The 22,607-nt window shown below is 37.9% G+C and overlaps 2 protein-coding genes across 5 annotated transcripts in view; one reads left to right on the forward strand and one right to left on the reverse strand.

The window, feature by feature from the left end:
- The first annotated feature begins 372 nt into the window (after positions 1 to 372).
- LOC113066085 (retinol dehydrogenase 10-A) lies at positions 373 to 11,496 on the forward strand. Its single transcript, XM_026237709.1, has 6 exons — positions 373 to 1,093; positions 2,160 to 2,395; positions 8,342 to 8,440; positions 9,406 to 9,551; positions 9,877 to 10,008; positions 10,105 to 11,496. The coding sequence occupies exons 1-6, from the start codon at positions 805 to 807 to the stop codon at positions 10,226 to 10,228; spliced, it is 1,026 nt and encodes a 341-aa protein (XP_026093494.1). The 5' UTR covers positions 373 to 804; the 3' UTR covers positions 10,229 to 11,496.
- A 3,890-nt stretch (positions 11,497 to 15,386) lies between these two features.
- Positions 15,387 to 22,607, reverse strand: part of LOC113066086 (double-stranded RNA-binding protein Staufen homolog 2) — a 131,371-nt gene continuing 124,150 nt past the window's right edge. Inside the window, exons 14-15 of one of the 4 annotated variants that reach the window (XM_026237713.1) lie at positions 19,306 to 19,412; positions 15,387 to 16,601 (exon numbers count right to left, since the gene is read on the reverse strand). In XM_026237713.1, the coding sequence (XP_026093498.1) occupies positions 16,508 to 16,601; positions 19,306 to 19,412 (201 nt within the window). In that variant the 3' untranslated portion in view covers positions 15,387 to 16,507. Of the gene's footprint in view, positions 16,602 to 18,472; positions 19,079 to 19,305; positions 19,413 to 22,607 lie in introns of those variants that run through there. The other 3 variants (XM_026237712.1, XM_026237710.1, XM_026237711.1) reach the window with 3 other exon arrangements.

Below are 22,607 nucleotides of genomic sequence, written 5' to 3' on the forward strand. Positions count from 1 at the left end.
TTCAGATGAACTTGTCTTTTATTCATTGTTATTTTTCCACTAAATTAATATTTTGGGGCTTGTATAACCCATTGTTATCACAAAAACTGCTTTTGCTGTAGGCCTATTGTTGGATATTTTACTTGCTCCAAGCAAAGCACAAATGCTATTAAAAAAAAAAAAAATCTTTATGCATTGATGTAGGCTAATATAAGTATTCGTTGCATTAAAAAATACAACCACGACTATTTATTAGTCAGTGTTATTACACTTTCACTCCGTCTTCCCAAACGTCCACAGCCTGAGTTAGTAGATGTAAATTTCAATCAGGCATCTCGGCCAATCACTCTGTGGGGTCCTGTGGAGAGGGGCTGGTTTAAATAGAGCCCGAGCAGCGGCAGCAGCTCTGATGAGGTCGCAGGAGTCTGACTCTTTCTCGCTTACAGAACAGCGGCGCACCGGCAGCTATCGAGCGCATCCGTGCCGGGATACGATAGGTTTCATACGGGCATTACTGACGGGGAGACTCGGCTGTATTTATCGCCAGTTGTATTTTTTTATATTAGTGCTTTTATTTGTGATGCTCATATTCTCAAAGCGTTTTCTTGACGTTTTTATATATGTGTATATTAGTAGTTGTATGACAGTTGGGGTTGATTGGATGTTCACCCCATAACCTTGAATAGGCGGATAGTTAAAGAATAAATTATATGCTAATGTTAACCGCTCAGCTGCAAAACTCAGGTTGTTTAGTCATTTAGGTGTAACTGGACATTGTGAGAAGTTCTTCTTTATTTCAAACAACGTCACAAAGCGGCATTAGACATGATGATGAACATTGTCGTGGAGTTTTTCGTGGTCATTCTCAAAATTCTCTGGGCCATCGTGATGGCCGGACTCAAGTGGCTCATACGGCCGAAGGAGAAGAGCGTAGCGGGGCAGGTGTGCTTGATCACCGGGGCGGGCGGCGAACTCGGGCGGCTCTTCGCCAAGGAGTTCGCCCGGCGCCGGGCTACACTGGTGCTGTGGGACATCAACAGCCACAGCAATGAGGAAACTGCCGAGATGGTGCGACAGATCTACAGAGAGCAAGACAACCCGATGACTAAAGAGGGTAAATGTCATGATTTCTTATTTGTTTAACTGAACTAACATGTCTGTCTGTGAACTACTTTTTCTATTTAGACTAGAGTAGCTTTATGTCTTTGTTATTCAATCTTGTTTGGTGTATGTAGTCCTTGAATGATTGATGTATAAATAAGATAGGTAAATATTAGTCAATATAAACATGGGTCATCACTCATAAAACTTATTTTTGTTCAAAATGTCCAATAACCGATATCCAGAATCGACATATATATATATAAGAGAGAGAGAGCGAGAGAGAGAGATTACTTTTACCCAAGACAAACGCAAGAATTTTTTTGAATAGTATTATAATATGAAATTATATGTAATATTTATTTTTTATATTAAGATATGAAGTATTTATTATTGTTGTTGTTATTGCCATTAAGTTGCTGCACTCCAGTCAAAGTTATTTTTATATTTTATTATCTTAAAATTCTACATGTTTATTGCTTGAGAATGACTGGCTGTAGAAGTTGTGTAATTATTCAAAAGATGTTATAATCATAAGTTTGCTTATGAACACCGTTGTTTTATGTTGAACACACAGTAGTGATAATATTCATCAGAGACCCACCAGTTAGTAGATCTTGAACAACCGATTATCGGTCTATCTGTCTAAATTAGGCCATAGTCTCCTTCCCTGTTGTCACAATTATCTTAGTTGGGCCTATATATTCACTAAGATTTTTGCCAAATGTCTGATGTAAAGCAGATTCAAACTCTGAAACAATTAATTATAAAAAAAAAAAAGAAAGAAAGACATCTTTTATCAGGCACCGTTTACCTGATGAATGTCACATGCACAAAACTTTTTCAAATTTGGAATCCATACCAGTGTGGGATTCATCTCTTTTATTATTTTAGATTATGTACTGTTTTTTTTTTTTTTTTTCTACACAACTGCTTATATGATTTTTCAGGAGTTGCAGTTGTTTTCTATTCATTTCATTTATTTCAACTCAATGAAATCCTTATCAAATTAAGCCTAATGTGCACAGGAAGGCTTTGTGATTTTTCTACCTCTCAGATGATCTGTGTTTTTCCCGAAGGAGCTGTTGGGGGTGTGGAAGAGGTCCCTCCGTTCCAGCCGCAGGTGTATACGTATGTGGTTGATGTGGGCAAGAGGGAAAGCGTGTACTCCACAGCAGAGAAAGTGCGCAGGGAGGTCGGTGAAGTGGACTTGTTGATCAACAACGCTGGTGTTGTGTCCGGCCACCACATGCTGGAGTGCCCCGATGAGTTGATCGAGAGAACCATGGTGGTGAACTGTCATGCACACTTCTGGGTGAGTCTCATTTAACTGTGTAACTACTACAGCAATATTTGATCTAATGGTGTAACCAGTCAATGTGTATCATAAAGGAAGTGTACAGCTATTTTAAAGTGGGAAATACAGTGGAATGCCCTCTTTTAGTGATTGTGCTATACCACATGATGACACTGTCCGTGCACTCCATCTGTTCAGCACATACTCATTTCTCTGCACTGGTATTTGCACTTGGGCCAAATTGGAAAGCAAACCTCTTTTGCTCCATGCATGTTCATAATAAGATAGAGTGAAGCTGAAATTTTGACTTTATACTCTAAAAGAGCCATGTTTATTTTTTCAAAAATCAATTACATCAGCCACTTTGAAGCTCAGTCGTTTAATCCGCCTGGTGTCGTTGAGTGCATACAAATAAATGTGTCTGTTTTCTGAGATGGGCCACCCCTTAAAACACTCCTATAAGTGTTGGATATTCCTCATGTAATCACTCCAGTCTCATCTGTCTGGCCCTTTCTGTCTTAGTCTGTTATCCATTTGTTTTCATTCATTCCTTTGTTTGTGGCAGCCAGTATTAATATTTACGGCTCAGTCTGGATGTTCTGCTGAAGCAGACATCCACAGGCTGTGAGATTATGAGGATCTGGCGTGGGTTCAGTAAGAATATCAGAGCTGATCTGGGATCAGATTACCCTCCCTGACTTTATCAATTCACTCGCTGTGAGTTATAACATCAGAACTGATCTTAAAGCCATACCTCCACTCGGAGAGGTTTTATTAACATGCCCCCTGTCGTTTCAACCTAGTCCTCTCCAGAGCTCGTTGATCTGCGGATATAAACAAGCTCTGAGCAAGAAAACTCCAGCAGGGGATTTTGGTAAGATTACCAGGAACAGTCTGCTCTGCCTTGGTTTGTTAATTTAAAGCCCATTGAAGAGCACATCCTGCCTGGGGAAGTACCATTTGGATGAGTCCATTCTCACTTGGCCTTACTAATTAACCTCTTGCCAGTAAATGTGCAATAGACCTGTCTGTAGTTGGCACTGTCTTACTGAAAACACCTTGTGGAGCGATCTGTAAAGTCACATTGAGGTGGAGTATGGATGTTTTTGTTTTTTTCTTGCTCTTGTCTGTTGGGGATTTTTATATTTTAATGATTATCAAGACAGGATGGTTAATGTTTTATTGGAGATGGGAGGGTTGACATAATCCCAGACTGCCTAGAAAATAAATGTATTCATAAATCTTGTTGGGCTTTTTACTCCTAATAAATGCTTTTTGTAGTCCTTCGGGTAAGATATTGCATTACAATACCACACCTCCTTCTATAAGGGAGGCCCTTTTTCTTTCTTTTCTTTTTTTACATTGGCAGATATGTGGATAATGCTGGAAGTCCTTTTAATGAAGCAAGAAAATGCTTGGCCTCAAACTGAGCTTAAGTGTACACCATGTTCTTTGCTATCTATATTTTCCTTGTTTTATTTGGAATGTGTTCAGTGTAAGCCGCAGTGGTGCTGTAGCAGATGCACTTGTTAGAGTGAGGATTCTCATTAAGGTTTTGGTTGTGTTTGCCCAAGCTTTATGCAGGGTTGGGGTTTTAGATGAAAGATGAAAGCAGAGCTTAATCATTAAGGACAGGCAAGGAATACCAAGTGGAGGATGTGGTCATTAAAGCCACAAGCCAGCTGAATAGAAATGCACCAACACTGCTTTCCCTCTTTCTTTACACAAACTTGTTCTCTTAATTGGTTGCTGCTTGCATGTGGTTTGTAAAACTGCAAGACTTCCTTTTTCCCCTTTTGTCCTCCCATTTATAATTGATTGTGTCGGCATGTTTGTACAGAAACCTAAAGCTAAAACTTTTTTTTTTTTTTTTTTATCATCCCTCTTGGATGATGGCCCTGGTGGTCAGTGTTTTTTGTGCTTGGTTGGCCAAACTTAAAGTAATTTGGTTTATGTATTTGTTTTTGTTTTTATCAAAGTTTTGTGTCTTTTTCTTTTTCCATCTGTATTTGATATTATAAAAATACTACAACATGCGTAATATATCCTGGCCATATGTCACAATATAAGCAAGGACATTGTGATTAATCCATTTCATGGGGTCTTTAATCTCTCCATCACATGCTAAAACAGCATACAGGTGCATCCATTTCTTTTCAATACTGGATGGAGTATAAATTGCCAAAGCTGTTGTGTTTTTGCTTTAATGCATTTCAGATATTTGTTTATTCCATTAATCGTATGGCATTTTTCCAGGTTAAAGCTACTACATTCCAAATAGTTTTAATGTCTACATTTTTCTTTTTTCTGGCCACAGTGAAGTCTCTTAAGCCTGTCTTCAAAACAGGTCCATGTCGTCTCCTTAAAGAGTCTCAAACATGACCTGGCAGCCAGTTCAGCGCCCTCATTTCAACAGTCCACTGTGTTTCGAAACTCAAGGCAGAGAGCGTTAACTCCAGATGGACATCATCTTTTTGTTGGATAGCATGGTGGGAATGCAACGAAACTGGGGGAGCCAACAGGAAGTGAGGCCGTTATCTCGGAGCGGTGCTCTTCCAGGCTGAGGCCCTCTGCTCTTTCCATACTTACAGCTGCATTTGAGTCCCAGGACCAGTGAGTTCTCTGCTAAGTCAGAGTGGCACTGTGGCGGACTGATTGGTACTTGAAGGAAAAAGTTGAAGTTATGCAAATGATCAAATTTAGTGCCTAGTTAGATTGAGAGCTGAATGGAAAAAGCTTCTCTCTTTCTCTGCGATGCTGACCCCATAATAGGTGATATGTGAGCAGCGTATTCCACACCTGGGCACAGTGGTGTCCGTGAAAGCCTCCTAGTTGCTAAGTGAGCATTGCTGAAGCAAAAGACTCCGAAGAAAAAGGGCTGTCCCTAGAGAAAAGCATCAAGGGAAAGAGAGTCTTGTACACGAGCTTGCTGGTAATGGGGAGCTGCTGCCTGACCCACTTATGTGACAATTGCTTTCTTGTCTAGGGATCAGCTTGACAAGATGCCAAATGACAGGAGCCAAGTTCTCCAGCCTGCATTCCAACTAGACCAGGAGAAAGGGAGCAGCCAGGCAGAAGGGTCTTACTTGAGTAATTTTAGATGGTCTTGCTCAAGGCCGATACACCTGTACCTGCTATTTGACTTGGGGCTGATTATATTTGCAGAACTACCGGCCAACAAAACTGACCGATGGTTTGATTTGGCTTATTTTTTTTGTAAGGTTAAACTGCTTCAGAGTTCATTTTGATTCCATAGATCCCGTCCCCCATTTTAATGAGACATCGGCAATACAGTAACAGCATATCAATTAGCCCCCACTTCATTGTCTCTGGGCATTCAGAGTTTGAGTGTTGTACATCAATCTGGCCAATGTTTTGCTACATTTCTTAGGTCGGTCCACTTTCTTTTAATTAACGGCCATCTGTGCTTTCAATATTTGTGCATATTCCTACTGGTCAAACATTAGCACTAATCCAGGCTGACACGGCAGCTGTGAAGAGCTTTGTGAGGACGATGCACTTGAGCTTGTATCAATTAGAGAGCACAACAGGCATAGAACCACTGCAAGGGCCAAGGAAGCTCTCTGCTGTTGGAAGTTAATTTAGCGTAAACTCAGGCGCTGAGAAGCAATTACGGAAGCTATGAATTAAGACATGAACTTCTGTTCAGTTTCACACATTTTGTGTCTGAGAGGTCAGCAAAGCCATTCCCACATCAGTTGCGGCCCCCTCATTCCATAGCAGATTGGTTTCTTTTTATTTTATTTTATTTTTTCAAATAATCTTAGCCATTTCTGATCATTTGTGAAAGTTTAGAGGTTATGGTTTGATAGACCAATGGGCAAGGGCCTCAGCTGGAAATGTTGCATTTGATTTTGTCAAGCTCAGTTACTTGACCAAAATCAAACCCAACATTACCAGCTTAGCTTCTTGACCAAAAAAAATAGTCAAGTAGATTTGTAATGCTGGGTTTGATTTTGGTCAAGTAGTGTAGCTGGGCAGGTAATGTTAAATTGATTACATCAGCAAAATCAAACCCAACATTTCCAGTTTAGCTGCCTGACCAGTCAAAATCCATTTTAGTCATGTAGCTAAAATGGTAATGGTTTGGTTTGATATTGGTCAAATTCTGTAGCTGGGCAGGTAATCTTGGATTTGATAACCAGCCCAGTTACATGCTCAGCAGGTAATGTTAATTTTGGTCAAGTTCGCCAATCAAACTCAACATTAGTTAAGAAGATAGACTGAAAATGTTGGGTTTAATTGGTAACACTGAGTTGATTACCAGACCAGTTACTTGACCAGAATCAAACCCAACGTTACCAGGAAGTATTTGCTAATACAAGGTAAATGTAGATTGAATATATGGTATGACTTATTTGCTGTCCTTGTCCAACGACTCATTGTGATGCCTTCCCATGTTAATACATGTCTCTAGTTCTCTACATCACGGTTTCATTAATGTCTTTGATGACACTGAGCTAGTTAAATGGCTTCAAGTTCTGCAGCAAGAGCAAGTATTTCTCCACTTGATACAAGAATATACTGTGATTGCCTAAACGTAAGGCACAAGTATAGCTTCAAACTGGTTTGAGTCTGTCAAAACTACATGTAAAGATGGCTGACAGAGGTTTGAAATGCGCACAAAACCATGCAAGATGGTAGCCTTCTCAAGCGTGGCCCAGGTATGTTTGTAAATGGTGATATCATTGAGGACCTCTGGAACGGGCTGTGCTGTTTTTGGCCTACAAGTTTTTTGTTTGTTTTTTATCGTAGCATGTTTCGTGCTCCTTGTAGAATTGACTATAAAGCCACAGGCAGTTCTGTGGGGCTTGTACAACAAGTCTTGTCTAAGAAAGCAGTAAATGGATGACGCTCATGTTTTTCATCATTATTGTGTCCACCCCCTCACTTCCCCTGGGTCTGAATAGAATGGAAGATGAGGCATTTAATTTTTTATTTTTTGTCCAGCCAGGATCAGGCGTAAGTGGACGACGACACTGACTCATTGCATGAAAGAAACCCTCAATAACAGGCAGGCAACTGAAAAAAAAGTTAACAAATCTAGTCCAGTGGTCTTCAGATAGTACAAACTATAAGTTGTGCTATTTTTCTACATTTTAAACCTAAAAAAATAAAACTGTAATTTCCTTTTAATTCAAGTCATTTCGAGCTTAATTTAATTTGTTGTTTTCAGTATGGTTTACAAAGCTAAAAGCTTTGTTGTGACCTGGTTTACAAGTTCAACTCCTTGACTCCATGATCACCACGTTGGTTACACTTGAATTTTAGCTTTAGTCTTTTTCAGGCTAACTATTTTTTTAATTGTTCCAATACTAATGCTTTATCCAGGCTTAAAAGGTGGTGTTTGTTTCCCGTCTTTGTTGACCTACAGCAGTGGTTGTGGTCTTTAGCCATATTGTTGTGGTGACAGTGGTGAGTGAGTATACCGCTCAGGCTTTGTGCACTTGATACTGAGATGCTACTCTTGGGACCAACCTGTTGTGGGAAAAGAGGAAACCACAGACAAACCACTTGTTGTGAACCTGCAAGTGGTCTTTTCACCATTTTAATAAGCCATTTCAGACCAATACAAAACAACCCCCAAGGTCTAGAGCGATATTTCATCCATTAGAATAGTTTGCCTTTCATCCAAGTTAAACCTCCATGTCAGAAAGGAAAACTTTTCGAAAACCAGTACTACCAAAACAAACTGAGCTGTACATAAATGAATCTCCTAAGTGCATGTTGAAAGCAAGCTCCCTGTAAATTGCCTTTAAGACTGCAATGGAATTGTGTTTCTAAACTCCCCCAGCAGGATAAGGGAGATGAGTGTTTAGTCTCAGTGAATTATTAGTCGGGGAGGAGGAAAAGAAAAAGACTGATCAAAGGGCTTTGGCAGAGACGAGCAGCAACAGCAAAATAACTGTCTTTGCTCCCCCCCACCCTCTTATTCTCTTCCAGACCACCAAGGCATTTCTTCCCAAGATGCTAGAGATGAACCATGGCCACATTGTGACAGTTGCCAGTTCACTGGGCCTTTTCAGCACAGCTGGTGTGGAGGTTAGTACATTGCATCCATCACATAAATCTATTGGCAGACTGAAAAAGAGAGCGTGTTTGGAGAGTCTCAGCATGTTGGCTCACTATGGCATGGAAATTCGCCGCGGCGCACAGCACGCCTAGTATTCCACGCCAATTAAGGAGCACGCTAACACCAAAAGATGCTCAGTGGTTTCACTGGGCCTACCTGCCGCAGAGACAAATTTCCCATGATGCACTGGGGTTTCACACATTCTGTGAATAACATACACTTATATAAACTACTATATGTACAGTACATACCCATGTAGCTGTACTTTTTGAAATAAGACAAGTTTTTGAACTACCAGTTGATTGATAGATCGGCCATTAAAGAGAAAAACAGACTGGTTTAACAGATTAAAAGTATCTTTTTTTCTATTTTTTATTTTATTTTTAGCCAATTCCAGCACCTGAAATATTAGTTTTAATCTGTTAAACCAGCCTGTGTATTTGAGGAAACTCTTGAAAGTTTGGAGTCTAGTACATGTACAATCCTCTTCTTTCACTGCTGCCCAAACTGGTGTCATTTTTCCCAACAGCCTTTTGGGGAAACGATACCTTTTTTGTTTTGTTAGCTGTACATGCACGTCTATTTTACAAGCCTTCCTCTTTACATTCACATCAAAGGGTCTCAGATGCCCTGTCACACTGTCTGACCTATTGTTCCCTTGAATGTGACTTTGTGGTTTGTATTATTGGAGTGACTTAAGCCGCCGTGAGCCCCTTTATTCCAGAGTGTTTATCTACACGCATCTGTGTTTGCCCACTCCATTTTGAAGATCCCATCCACCGCAAACCACATCAAAACCCTCCCGCTCCGCTCTACCTATACTCCATACACCACAGAAGAATGCTAATGGAACGGCAGATCCCAGCGCTCCCGCGCTATTACAGGAAAACCGCCTCGGGAAGCTTCACTAAACTCCATTTCCTCTCGGTTTCAGGATTACTGCGCTAGCAAGTTCGGTGCCATCGGCTTCCACGAGTCCCTGAGCCATGAAATCAAGGCTTCGGAGAAGGATGGTATCAAGATGACGCTGGTGTGTCCTTACTTGGTGGACACGGGCATGTTCCGAGGATGCAGAATAAGGTAAAAGAAAGGAGCCGTCCAAATGTCACGATTCGGTTTCAGATGGCCACTAAAAGAGTGAACAACACAATGCGTATCTAGTTCGAGTAGACATTGCTTAACAACAGTCAGGGTAGCTTTGATTGTGGCCTCACATGTCACTGACAGCTTGGGTTTTCATGCACACAATAGGGGCTTCCAATTGAATAGAAGGTGCATATTGGATCTGTTTCCACTCAGTAATGCCTTGCGAAGCACTTTGGGCGGACTTTATTAAACACAGACTACTCCTAATCATTATGTTTTCTCCTTCTCTCCCTTCCTTTCTTTCGCCTGGGCGGGTCAGGAAAGAGATCGAGCCATTTCTTCCTCCATTGAGACCGGAGTTCTGTGTGAAACAGTCCATGAGGGCCATCCTGACAGACCAGCCCATGATCTGCACGCCTCGCATTGTATACATGGTCAACTTTATGAAAAGGTGCGTTTGAGTAGTCCTTAAATTGGACTTTGAAATGCCTCCAGAATGTCAGAGCAATCAGAAGTAACGTTCTCCCATTGGTTTTGGCTTTTGCAGCATCTTGCCCTTCGAAGCAATCGTGTGCATGTACCGGTTCCTGGGTGCAGATAAGTGCATGTACCCCTTCCTGGCTCAGAGGAAAGAGGCGATGAACAACAACGAGGCCAAGAATGGGATCTAGAGGGCACTGTTTCTAACCCACAAGGGTACATTTCTAACCCGCATGAGGAGAAGACCACTGAGAGGGCAGAAGGAAGTGAAAAGACTGTGTTTAGACTGGTGCACTTGCATTTGGCAAATGCAAAGGTTTACCATATTGTTCCTCTGGAACAAAGAAAGCTGTGTACTACACTAAGGATTTATTTGTTGATATGTTTTGTCTTTTTTTTTAAGGGTTGTTTAATGAAACCATCCATCTATATACTGTGTCAATAGTTTTGAAATCATACATGTAATTAACTATTTACGTAATGTAGTCACCAGCATTATATAGCGTCTTTGTGAAACTATACAGTATGTTACTGTATGAACAGTAAATTCTTGTCACTTTTTTTTTTTGTTTGTGTGTAGACATGCACTGTATTTACTTTCCTCTACACTGCCGACATTATCTACACAGTTCAGCGTGGCACCATGCCACTCCATTTCCCAATCTGATCCATTTAAAGGCAGCGGCAGGAGATCATGTGTCCGAAAGGGTCCAGCTGTGAACCATGTGATGTTTTAGATGAAATTTTTAGCATCGTTTCCCCCACATTTCTCTTTGTTGATGTCATGAGAAGTACAAGTGGGTAAAATGCTGGTCTGTTTCCAGCTGCTGGTGGGAAGGGAGTCATTTATTTTTATTTTTTTACTGTATAATCTACAGAGGATTATGATATATGTAAATGTATGAGTTGGTCAATCAGAAGAGATGGCCTGGTTTTCTTCTGTCTCTGAACGTTAAATTTAGTTTTACTTGGCCCATTTTGAACTTGTGAATTAACTGAAAAAACTATTTCATTTGTTTTGTTCTTTTTCATAATGGATTCCGCGTGCCGTTTTTACAATGAGTCATTCACATTTCAAATTCATGTAATTACCAGTTTCAGTCAGTAACACACAATGTTTTCATTACAATTTTTATGTACACACACACACACATTCATTCATTTAATGTTTTTCCTTTTTGTGTATTCAAACCTGGACCACTGAAATGTTTTCGCAGAAGTATGTTTAGGCAAAAAAGGCCAGCACACGAGTTTAAACTACATTCCAATAGGTGCCCTTCACCGACTGTGATGAGCCTAAAATCTCTACCTCTTCATATTTTTTTTTTCATTCGTTAACAGTATGACATAAATACTCTTTTTGTAACTTTCCTAAAGAGTGCTCTATAGAGGAGCACACAACATGGTTCCAATGTTTAGTGTCTCTACCTAACTTAAATTAATAAAATGATTTAGATTATTTGTTGGTTTTTGTGTACAAGTCATAATCTCAATGTCTTTTCATAAGCCTGACTTAAGAAACTTGGCAGAGAGTCATGGTTTCAGAATTTGCCAGCTTTTCTAGTAAATATATTTCTGAGTGCATCCCTATATGACTTCCACAGGAGCGAGTGACATGACTTGCTGGAAGTGAAAGCTGGAAGGGGAAATACACTTCGAGTACTCACAGACGGCAGCGTTATTGTCCATCACACAGCAAATGGGAGGGATTTTGGAGGAGTAAGCACTAGAATTGACTCGGATGTTCCATTCAAGTCAAAATTCCTATTATCTGTAGTTGTGAAAGGGATTGTGAAGTGAGTTTACTTAAAGGGGAACTGCATCAAAGGAAGAAAGGCCTGTCCTCAATTGCTAAACTTATGAATGACCATGCCTCATACTTACTGAACAGCTCAACAACAGTTTGAGAGTGTTTCACAAAAGAGGAATCTGCTAATAATAATAACTTTCAAAATTAAAAGGTGAGGAAAGTCGCAAAAACAGTGAATTGCATGGGAGTTATTTTTTCCAAATATGACAGATCTATTAGATGTTGAGTGGATGTAGACTGAGTGAAAAAGAAGGTGTGCCATTCTTAACACCATTGGGCCTCATTTATAAAACGTTCCGTAGAAACGATCCTACATTTGATATTCAGAGAATGAACGTATGCAGTGCGTACCCCTCGGTTTCAATTATATATCGCAAAGGATCTTGACATTTTTTTTTCAGCTGAATGGTTTCAAATCTTTGCTTTGTAACTGCCACCTAATAGATGACATTGACTTGTAATAGAGCAGCAGTCAACATCCGAACCACAAGAATTGAATGCTGGATGGATTTTAGTGTAATTTTAGTGTAGTGTGTGGATTTTTTAAATCTTTAATTAGTTAATAAATTTTACTTAAATCTTAAATTTATTTAATCTTACTGACCCTAAATTTAGAGCCAAATATGCATATTTCATGACACTGAAGACTGGAGTAATGACTGTTTAAAAACTGAAGCTTTTGCAGTCACACAATATTACAGAATTTTTTGATTGAGCCGTAGTCAACAGAAGAGATTATAAGAATTATAATTTTGATATTATTTTGAGGGATTGTATTAAAACCAGGTAATTTTGAAATGCAAAACTATTTACAACTGAAATTTCAATCACTTAGACCACTAAACTAGGAAATGTTTTCATTTCAGAAGCCTCATCATAGGTCAGTCATTCACAAACCCATAGCAAGAGGCACAGCAGACATACAGCTATTTGGGCAGCCAATGGTTTATCTTAAAGCAACTGACTTCAGTAGCCAGGAGTAGAAATGTTTTGAGTCTGATTAATTAACCTGATGGTCCGTACCAAGAGATTAGAGTTAATACAGAGACATAGAAGTAATCATCAAGATAGGATCAGTCTACTGAAGCAACTCCCCACTAAGAAAATAATTAAGCTTCCCAGTGCCAGAAATTCACAGCTTTGAAAACACAAGATGAAATGCTTCCTTTGCACATCCAAATGGATTTCTCTTCCCTTTCACTCAGCAGAGTAACATAACCACTAATTTAGCTTTAAAAGGTAGATAAAAATTCATTCTGGTGGAAAAATCAATTAACTTTGTTCCCCTACGGGCCAAAACAATTCTCATTGGCGATGATTTTTAGTAGCTTTCCACGTCATAACATTTGAAGGATGATATTTAACTTTATTCACAATTTCACATTTTAGGGATATCTGCACATAAAACTATTAATAATGTGCTAAATGATTATTGGTACATGAATATATTTAACAAGTAGGAGAGAGAGGTCATTTACAAGGACAGGCCACAACAGTAAATCCATCAGCCTTCATAATGAGTTCCTCCTTCACCAGTCCGATGTTTTTTCAAAATTAAAAACAGCTACCTGTAATTGGTAGTAATAATTACAAAAGCCGTCTCATTTATTTATGATCTGTTTCTTCATGACCCACAGGACAGTCAGTCAACATTGAAACTGAACTGATGTTTCACTTTTTCTTAATCAATTTGGACGGCTTGTTTGCGCAAAACTCAACACCAAAATGCTAGGGTGTTCGTGAGTAGTTACAAAGGTGTTGCTCCACATTTGCTACAGCGTTCTGACTGGTTTTTAGCACATTCTTATTGTTTTGCTAAGGTAGTCTGAGTGATTTTAGCACCTTAATATAGATTTACTTAGGTGTTCTAAGTGTTGTTAGCACATGACTATTTTGCTAAGATGTTCCGAGTCATTTTAACACATTGCTGTTGCTATAGTATTTGTTTTTAGCACTTTGATATGCATTTTCTAAGGTGTTGCAAGTTTAGCATACTGTAATGCATTTGCTGAGGTGCTTTGTGTGGTTCTAGAGAGTTGCTAAACATTTGCTAAAGTGCCCAGTGTTTTAGCATGTTGCTATACATTTGATAACAAGCACTGTTTAGCGGATGCCTGTATACTTGCTAAGGTGAGCACCATTTGCTAAGGCATTCTAAGTCTTTTTTTTTTTTTTTTTTTTTTAGCAAATTGCTATTCTCTTGTTAAGTTGTTCTGAGTGTTTTTAGCCCATTGCAATTCTTTTGCTAAGGCATTGCAAGTTTAGCATATTGCTAGGCATTTGCTAAGGTGTTCGTGGGTGGCTAAACATTTGCTAAGGTCATCAGAGTGTTTAAAAATTTTGCTGTATATTTGATAAGTACACTATATACCTGATTCTCCTGAACAATACTTGTTAGGGTGTTCTGAACATTTTTAGCACCTTGCTTTGTATTTTCCAAGGTGTTCTTAGAGGTGTTTTAGCAAATTATTGTTGTTCGGCTAAGATGTACTGAGTGTTTTCAATGCATTACTGTTGTTATAGCCCAGATAACACGCGTACGAAGATGTCTGTTAAAGATCTCTTCGTCTGGAAACCATCTGCTGTGTACAAACATCTGATAGTTTTACTTACATTTTACATCTTAAAGACATCTTCTAAATGTCTATTTGACATCTGATAGGTAACATCCTGTAGACGTATTGCAGATTAGCGAACATTCGTGAAAAATATGTCTTGTAGACATCAAACAGACGCCTATGTGATGTACGTGTGCTAACAGGGAGTGTTTTTAGCATATTGCTAAATATTTGCTAATTACATGGGCGAAAGATTTACCATTGCAGATTTCAATGAAATTGTTGAAGTTGGTTTTATATGGCAGTGATCATTCATTCATCGAACTATGAATAAATGACCGTTTCCTCGGTGATACTGACTGGACTCATAGTATGTATCTATGACTGCTGTGTTGCAACAGCTGAAAGACTCATAGATGAAAGTTCCTGTGTTACTGAGCCTTAAAGTCTCTTTAGGTATGACACAGCACTTCACCATGAGCAAATCGACCGTGGTTTTGAAATCACACCCATGAGTTGGCAAGAAAATATGAAAAAATGGCTGTGTAGTTACAAAGAACATGATCTTAAAGAGATTATTCACTCAAAAAATTTAATTCTGACATCATTTACTCATTCTTAAGTTGTTCAAAACCTGTATGAGTTTGTTTCTTTAGTCATTATGTATGGATTAAAAAAAATATACTATGGAAGTCAATGGCTACCGTCAACTGATTGGTAACAAACAATCTTCAAAATATGTTATTTTGTGTTCAACAGAAGAAACAAACTCATACAGGTTTGTAACAAGTGGAAGGCGAGTAAATAACTATTTTCATTTTTTAGGTGAACTTGCGTTCGATATCACAGATGCACATTATGCATTTAGATTTAAGATTTTCTTTTCCCGTTTAAATCTGGAAATATTTCGAAATGTTTCGGTTTTTGCAAAATTTAAAACATGGAAAAACAATCGGGAAAGAAGAGCACAGACGCCAACAGTTTCGACATGAACTGATGTGATTTTACTGCATTTTAAGAAACGGACATGTCTGTTATTACACCGTATATCTTCAAGCAAGAGAAAAACGCTTTTCCAGCAGTTTACCAGCTTCAGATAATTGTTTTACGACCCGACCGTTTTGAAAAGACGGCCTGTCTCTATTGATCACAGCCTCTCTTTTCTACAGAATGCAGTCCTTAAAAGCACTCAGTTGATGTATCGAGTCAATACAACACACAACATAGGTGTAGATGTGCTGGACAAAACTGAAGGGAGAAGAAAACAATCATCAAACAGGACTTCGCAAAAGAGGCGTAGCTGTAGATCACTATTCAGGGCCTCTTGTGTTTCTGTCAAGAATCTTTAACAAAATGCTAATTTTAATGGAGCTTTATAGAAGGCCATAGGGTTGTTTGTTCAACTGGATACTACGGATCAGCTGTATCATAGGTGATCCTGTGCTGTTGACCTCTAGCATCAGTTTTATCCATTGGTTTACACTCGTAGTATATGTTTTTTTCTTTTCCTCTGCATATGATATTCTACAAGTCATATACATCCATATAGATAGATGAATGCTTTATGTCAGCATACACGGTAAGCTGGGTGACTATATATGAAGACAACAACTACGACTTCACAGCACTGGCATCGGTTAATCTTTAAATACTCAAGCATTATTATTCATAGATTAAAGAGAAAAGGAAATAATAATTAATAACCCCCCAAATAAGATACACAACTTTGATTTCCCCAATAATGTTTATTTTTTATATATACTAATGGCATGACATAAGCCTGTTTAAATCCATATCACTTGGAGGCAAGGTGAAAATAATATTCAAACATCTATCAAATGGGGAAATTTCCCTTGATTTTTTAAACATTACCATGCATTACATTTTTATCTATTTTATTTTATTTTTTAAGTTCACTTACTTGTTCTTTTTAGTTAACTCTAGAGTAAATAAATGTGTTAAGATAGTGTTGTCTTCACATAGACTCAAAGAATGCATTTTTTTTGTCATTTTGTATGGGACACATCCACCATATTGCATGTTGACACGTGTAGAAGGATGCAGCGGCGGTCGTGGGGGCTTTCGGGGGGTGGGTTCAGCTCCTAGACGACGGCCTTTGAATCCTTGCAGTCCTGAGCAGTGGTGCCTGAGTTAGTCGGTTTGCTGTCCGTCCTCTCGGCTAGACGTTTCACTTGTCTGCAAGACAGACAAAGTACAAAGGAGGATGAAAACGATCGACCACCACTGCATTCGATTTAATAATAAAGTAATAACAACACAAACATAAAATAGTAAATAACACACAAATAAAATATAAAAATACAGAACTATACATAACACCTCTAATAAAAAAATAAATAATAATAATTTATTTCTTATTAATTATGGTTAATAAATGAAAACAAAAAATGCATTAAGAATAAGTTTTTGGCTCATTATTTATAAAATTATATTATAAATTCATATTTAATCATGAACACTACAGTTCAAAAGTTGGGGGTAAGTATTTATAATTTTTTTTTTAAAGAAATAAAAAGCTTTTTTTATTCATCAAAGAATCCTGAAATCAAACGTATCACAGTTTCCACAAAAATATCAGCACAACTGTTTTCGACACTGATACTAATAATAATAATATGTTTCTTGAGTACCAAATCAGCATATTAAAATAATTTCTGAAGGAATAAATTACATTTTAATATACAAAACCGTTAATAATATTTTACCATATCACTGTTTTCGATCAAATAACCTTTTGAATGGTAATGTATATGTACCTAATATAAAGTAATGCAGTGAATAATTTAGCACTTTATTTTACAGTCCTGTTCCTCATGTACATACTATATACTTATTATAGTAATAACAATAACTATGTAATAACTATGTAATAACTAAGTACTAACCCTAAACCTAACCCTACCCCATGCAGTTACCTTGTATTACCAGAACGTTCTTAGATAAATGCACTGTAAGTACACGTACTGTAAAATAAAGTGCAACCAATAATTTTTTACTGAAGTATTTTCTTCCCATCAGCCCCGTTCATTGTGACCCATATTGGGCTGTTGAACTGGGTAGTTTCTCCTCTTTGTTCTGCTCTAGCTCATGCCTGAGAAGCCGAAGCCACTGTAAATAAACATTTCTTTAACCTTTTCCTACGCCACACCTACTATGAAAATATTCTTGAACGGGTTGGTGAGAATTCCGTTCTGGCGTGTCTATCATTTCCACTCTCATTTTTCATTCTCCAGTCCTGTGTTCATCACGGATATGACAGAGATTCATCATTCCCACAGCAACCCCTCTGATTACAGGAGGATAAAGATCATGCAAAGACGTGGAGTGGAGTGGCGTGAGGGTTTCCGCTGCGGGCGGAGAGATTGGGGAAACAATTCATATTGTGTGGGTTTCATTTTGTGTGTCTCTCTTAGTCATTAAGTAAAATGAGCTAACAGGTTTCAGACAGTGACATTTAAAGGTTAAAATTGGAAGTGAACTAATCCTTTAAAGCATAGAATGAGTAGTTATTTTTGTGATAAGTAGTTCTCCTTTCTTTGTTGACATGTTTTCAACTGAAACAGGAAGTTGGAAGACATCTTGAATGGCTCATACATTCCAACAGGCTGTAGTTAACTGCGACGTGCTACTTATTTAACAACAGTCCAATACGCTTTTCAAACGTGAAACCATAGAGCTTTTATTGTCGTGGTAAATACTTCTTTTTTCACTTACAACAGATTCCATTCTCATTACAAGGTTATGGAGATGTTTGGTGTGCATGTCAGTTCAAATGCCATCAGTTTCAAAGGCTGGGGTTATATTTCTGTGGTACAGTGGGAAAAAATGAATTTTATCCACTGATTTTTTGCAGCCTCATCTTTTGGAAGTGAAAATAAAACAAATGTACTTTTACAGTGTAGGACACAACGTCTTCTTGACATGAACAAGCTATAGTGTACAGCGCGGGTTAAGTTGTTCGCGGCTGGCCAATGTAGAATACAGCCGGGTATTATGCAAATGTGTTACCCAGTGACGTGTACTGATGACTCGTTCAGGCTGGTCAGAATTGTTTCTTTCTTTTTGGGACACAAGAACTTTATTTATCATGCACTTTTGGCTTTTTACATTTACATACATATATTGCATATATATTACATACACACTGCATGAAAGGCAATATTCGAAATAGCATCATAGGGGGTACCTTAAAGTTTTGTTTTGTTCGGCTACAGTGCAGAAAAAAAAACAAAAACACTGTAGCCGGTTACATAAAATGACTACTTTATAAGTGGTCATGTGGACAGACGCATATCGTCTTTCCTTATGCAAATCATTTAGGACAGGCAAATCACAAAATTAATATTCATGAGCAAAGCCGATACATTTTTGTGTCCCCCACCCCATTAACGCCCCCATAACTTTTAACAATGATCTCAATCAATCAATCATTAAACCAGCACTGTATACTCGCACTGTGGCAGTTGTTTTTAAATAAACTCTTGTTTATTTCTGTAATGGGCTGACGTTACATCAGATATTTCAGGACAGCATTCAAAACATTGAATTCATTCTGGTTTATGCAAGAATCAGGCCCATATATTGGCTTAAATTAAGCTAACTCCGCTTGGAACAACACATGGGAAGCATTTCAAGGCCGCTAACATGATGATCTGTAAATATTTAAATGGAAAAAAGAATAAATCATGTCCATTTCATCTTGAGAATCTCCTAACAGTTTATATAAAAGGTAATGGCTACCCAGATTGCCTCTGAGCACTTTTGTCATTTATATAACGTCATCAAAACATAACGTATTTCTTCTGGTTGGCAGTCATTTACATATGTGATCTTTTTTTTTTAATGCAGATGTTGTACGAGGCTGGTGTGGCATACTTACGGCTCTGTATGTACATACATGTCACATGATCCATTTTCTACCTTGATTGGTCCATCCACAGGGTCCAGTCCTTGTTCTGACAGCTGTTTCAAGGCACTAAGAGCAGCCTGTGTGAGGTAAGGAAACAGATGGCTTTGAGTGAGACCACATAACCCACATCAGCTGCTTTTTAAATAACACTTACTATCAGAAACCCGAGACTGACAGGACGCTTTCTGCTCCCTCTGTTTTGTTTGGCTCCTTCCAGCTCTCTGTTTATCTAACGTTTATCTAATGTTATTAGGTCAACGTTTTCAGGCTTGCATTTCCTCCAGCCAGTGAGTGGGATTTACGTTGCCAGTTGGCCACGTTACGGGCCGATATGCAAAGAATTAGCAATAAATCAAGTGTGCGGACACAGTGTGCTGACATAATGTCTCATAACTCAGGTGTAACTGATATTATGTTTTGCTAAGAACACAGGAAGAACAGCAGAGAATAGACTTTGTGGACAACACCACAAAGTTTGTCCATAAGTACAGTATAAGTATGCCAGTTTTTTTCTCTATTACAGTAACTAGCATATTTTTAATTGGCTTATATTTTTATTTTCCTTTTTCATTTTCATTTTAGTTCAACATGTATTTTATCAATTTATTCACCGAGAAAATCAAAACAATTATAAATAAATTTATAAATGTTCAATCTTTGACTGTGTTTTATGATCCAGCCTCTGTTATTGATCCTAAAGAACAATTACAGTGCTTTACAACTATAGGACAAGAAGAACTAAATAAACTAATCATTACATCTAAACAAACAATGTTTACTAGATCTTATTCCCACTAAATTATTGAAAGAGTTTTTACCTATAGCAGAAGAGCCTATTGTCAATACTATTAATTTGTCTCTATTACTAAGTCATATTTCAAAACTTTTTAAGCTGCCATTTATTATGCCTTTCATTAAGAAAACTAGAATCAAATGAATTGGTAAATTACAGACCATTTAAAATATTCCAACTGTGTCTAAAATATTAGTAAAATTAGTGTCACTTCGGTTGTACTATACTATACTATATATGTATCTATAAAAAATTCAGCCAGGATTCAGACCTCATAATAGCACAAACACTGTAAATTACAAATGACATCTAGATTCTGACCAAGGATGTGTCTCAATACTAGTTTTAATTCATCTTAGTGCTGTTTTCGACACTATAGACCATGACATACTAAAAAATTACACTGGTATTGAGGGACAGGCATTATAGTGGATTAGATTGTACTTAGTAGACCATTGCCATTTTGTCTACTTAAATGGTGAAAAATCCAAATTAACATCAGTAAATTATGGGGTTACACAAGGATCTGTGTTAGGCACTCTGTTATTTTCAATATACATGCTGCCACTTGGCAACATTATTTGAAAACATGGAATTAGTTTTCACTGCTATGCTGATGATACTCAATTATATATTTCATCACGACCAGATAAAATTTATAAACTATCCAAGTTGACAGAATGTGTTAAAAGATATTAAACACTGGATGACCAGTAATTTTCTTCTATTAAATTCAGACAAGACGGAGATATTACTTTTTGGACCAAAAATCTGCACACAGAATCTATTAAAATACAATTTGCAACTAAATGGAAGTACTGTTATGTCATAATCTGCAGTTAAAGACCTGGGTGTTATATTAGACAGCAACTGATCTTTCGAAGATCATATTTTATATGTAACAAAAACATCACTAAGCTACAGAGTATGTTATCTGTATCTGATGCAGAAATGTTGACGCATTCACAACCTCTAGATTGGATTACTGTATTACACTACTAGTTGGTTGACCTGCATCTTCAATAAACAAGCTAAAGTTAGCCCAAAATGCTGCTAGAGTTCCCACCAAGTAAAAAAAAAAAACATGATCATATTATAATTTTATCATCCCTACACTGGTTTACCCATTAAGTTCCATACTGATTTCAAATTATTGCTTCTGACCTATAAGGAACTAAATGGTTTAGCTCCTGTATATTTAACTTTTCTTATTATGCCTTACAATTCATCACTCTCTTTAAGATCACAAAGCTCTGGAATTTTAGTAATACCTAGGATATCTAAATACACTAAAGGAGGGCAAACATTTTCTCATCTTGCTCCTACACTCTGGAATATTGTCCGGGCTCAAACACACTCTCTCAGTTTAAATCTAGATTAAAGACACATCTTTTTAGCCTCGCATTCACATAACAAATTTCATACCCTTGTTCCCAGTTATATTTGATAAAAGTCACAGACAATTTTATGAAACAGACCTACGTTTATTCTTTTCCATTTGCTTTTCTGCTCCTACCTCCTACCCCTAATCTCAAGGTAACTAGAGATTACACCAGCTACAGTGTGGACCCCAGATGACGCCAACTTGAATCAACAAGCACAACTGCCAAAATTTCTATATAATGTAATCATTATGATCTCTTTTTAAAAAATATATATATATTTCTGAAATGAACAGTACTTGGACACATTCACTTCTGATAACAGATCACTCTAACTTGTATTTTTTTATCGTCTTAGTTTGGGTTGATAATAATTAATATTAATAATAATTCTGGAAATGTCTTATAACCTAAAAGAGTACAGTGAAAAGCACATCAGTAAATATATAAATCAGAACAATTAATCAATATTATTAATATAATCGTTTGTCCCAGTGGTTTGTTCTGTTAGACTAAGGGGCCGTTTACGTTGCGCCTAAAAACATGTGGAAAACACTAAGTGCGCCGCTTTCCGCTTTTTTTCCCCAAAGCCATCGGGCACTTGCGCTCCGGAAACGTCTGCCATTGTTAAGCAACCATGACCTGCGCTCTCCATGAAGATGGAAGAAATGAGCACGTCGTACCGCGTGGGCGTCGCTTCCATTGTGAGTGCACCTGCCGCGCATCATCATTTGAAATAACGAACTTCAGAGCGCAAAATACGCAATATGAACGGCCCCTAAAGAAACTCTTCTGTTGTGAGAAAGCATTTGAATTACAATTCAGTATTTTTTTTTCTTCCTGTCACTTCCATTGAACATAATCTGTGGGGTGGTCTCACATAGCCAGACCTTCAGACTGACGGCGTGGAAATGTTTCCACAATATTTTAAAGATTCTATGCCGCAAACTCTACATATTTCATAAATCCAGAGTTTACTTGACTCTGATAAGCGCTCGTCGTCACAGTTGTAAACACTATGGATTTCTTCTTTCGTAAGGGGGTTTAATGCCACGGCATCTTTGTTTCCAGGCGGAACGTTAAAGAACGTGACACAC

Source organism: Carassius auratus, chromosome 49, assembly GCF_003368295.1.
Source record: "Carassius auratus strain Wakin chromosome 49, ASM336829v1, whole genome shotgun sequence".
NCBI lineage: Eukaryota > Metazoa > Chordata > Actinopteri > Cypriniformes > Cyprinidae > Carassius > Carassius auratus.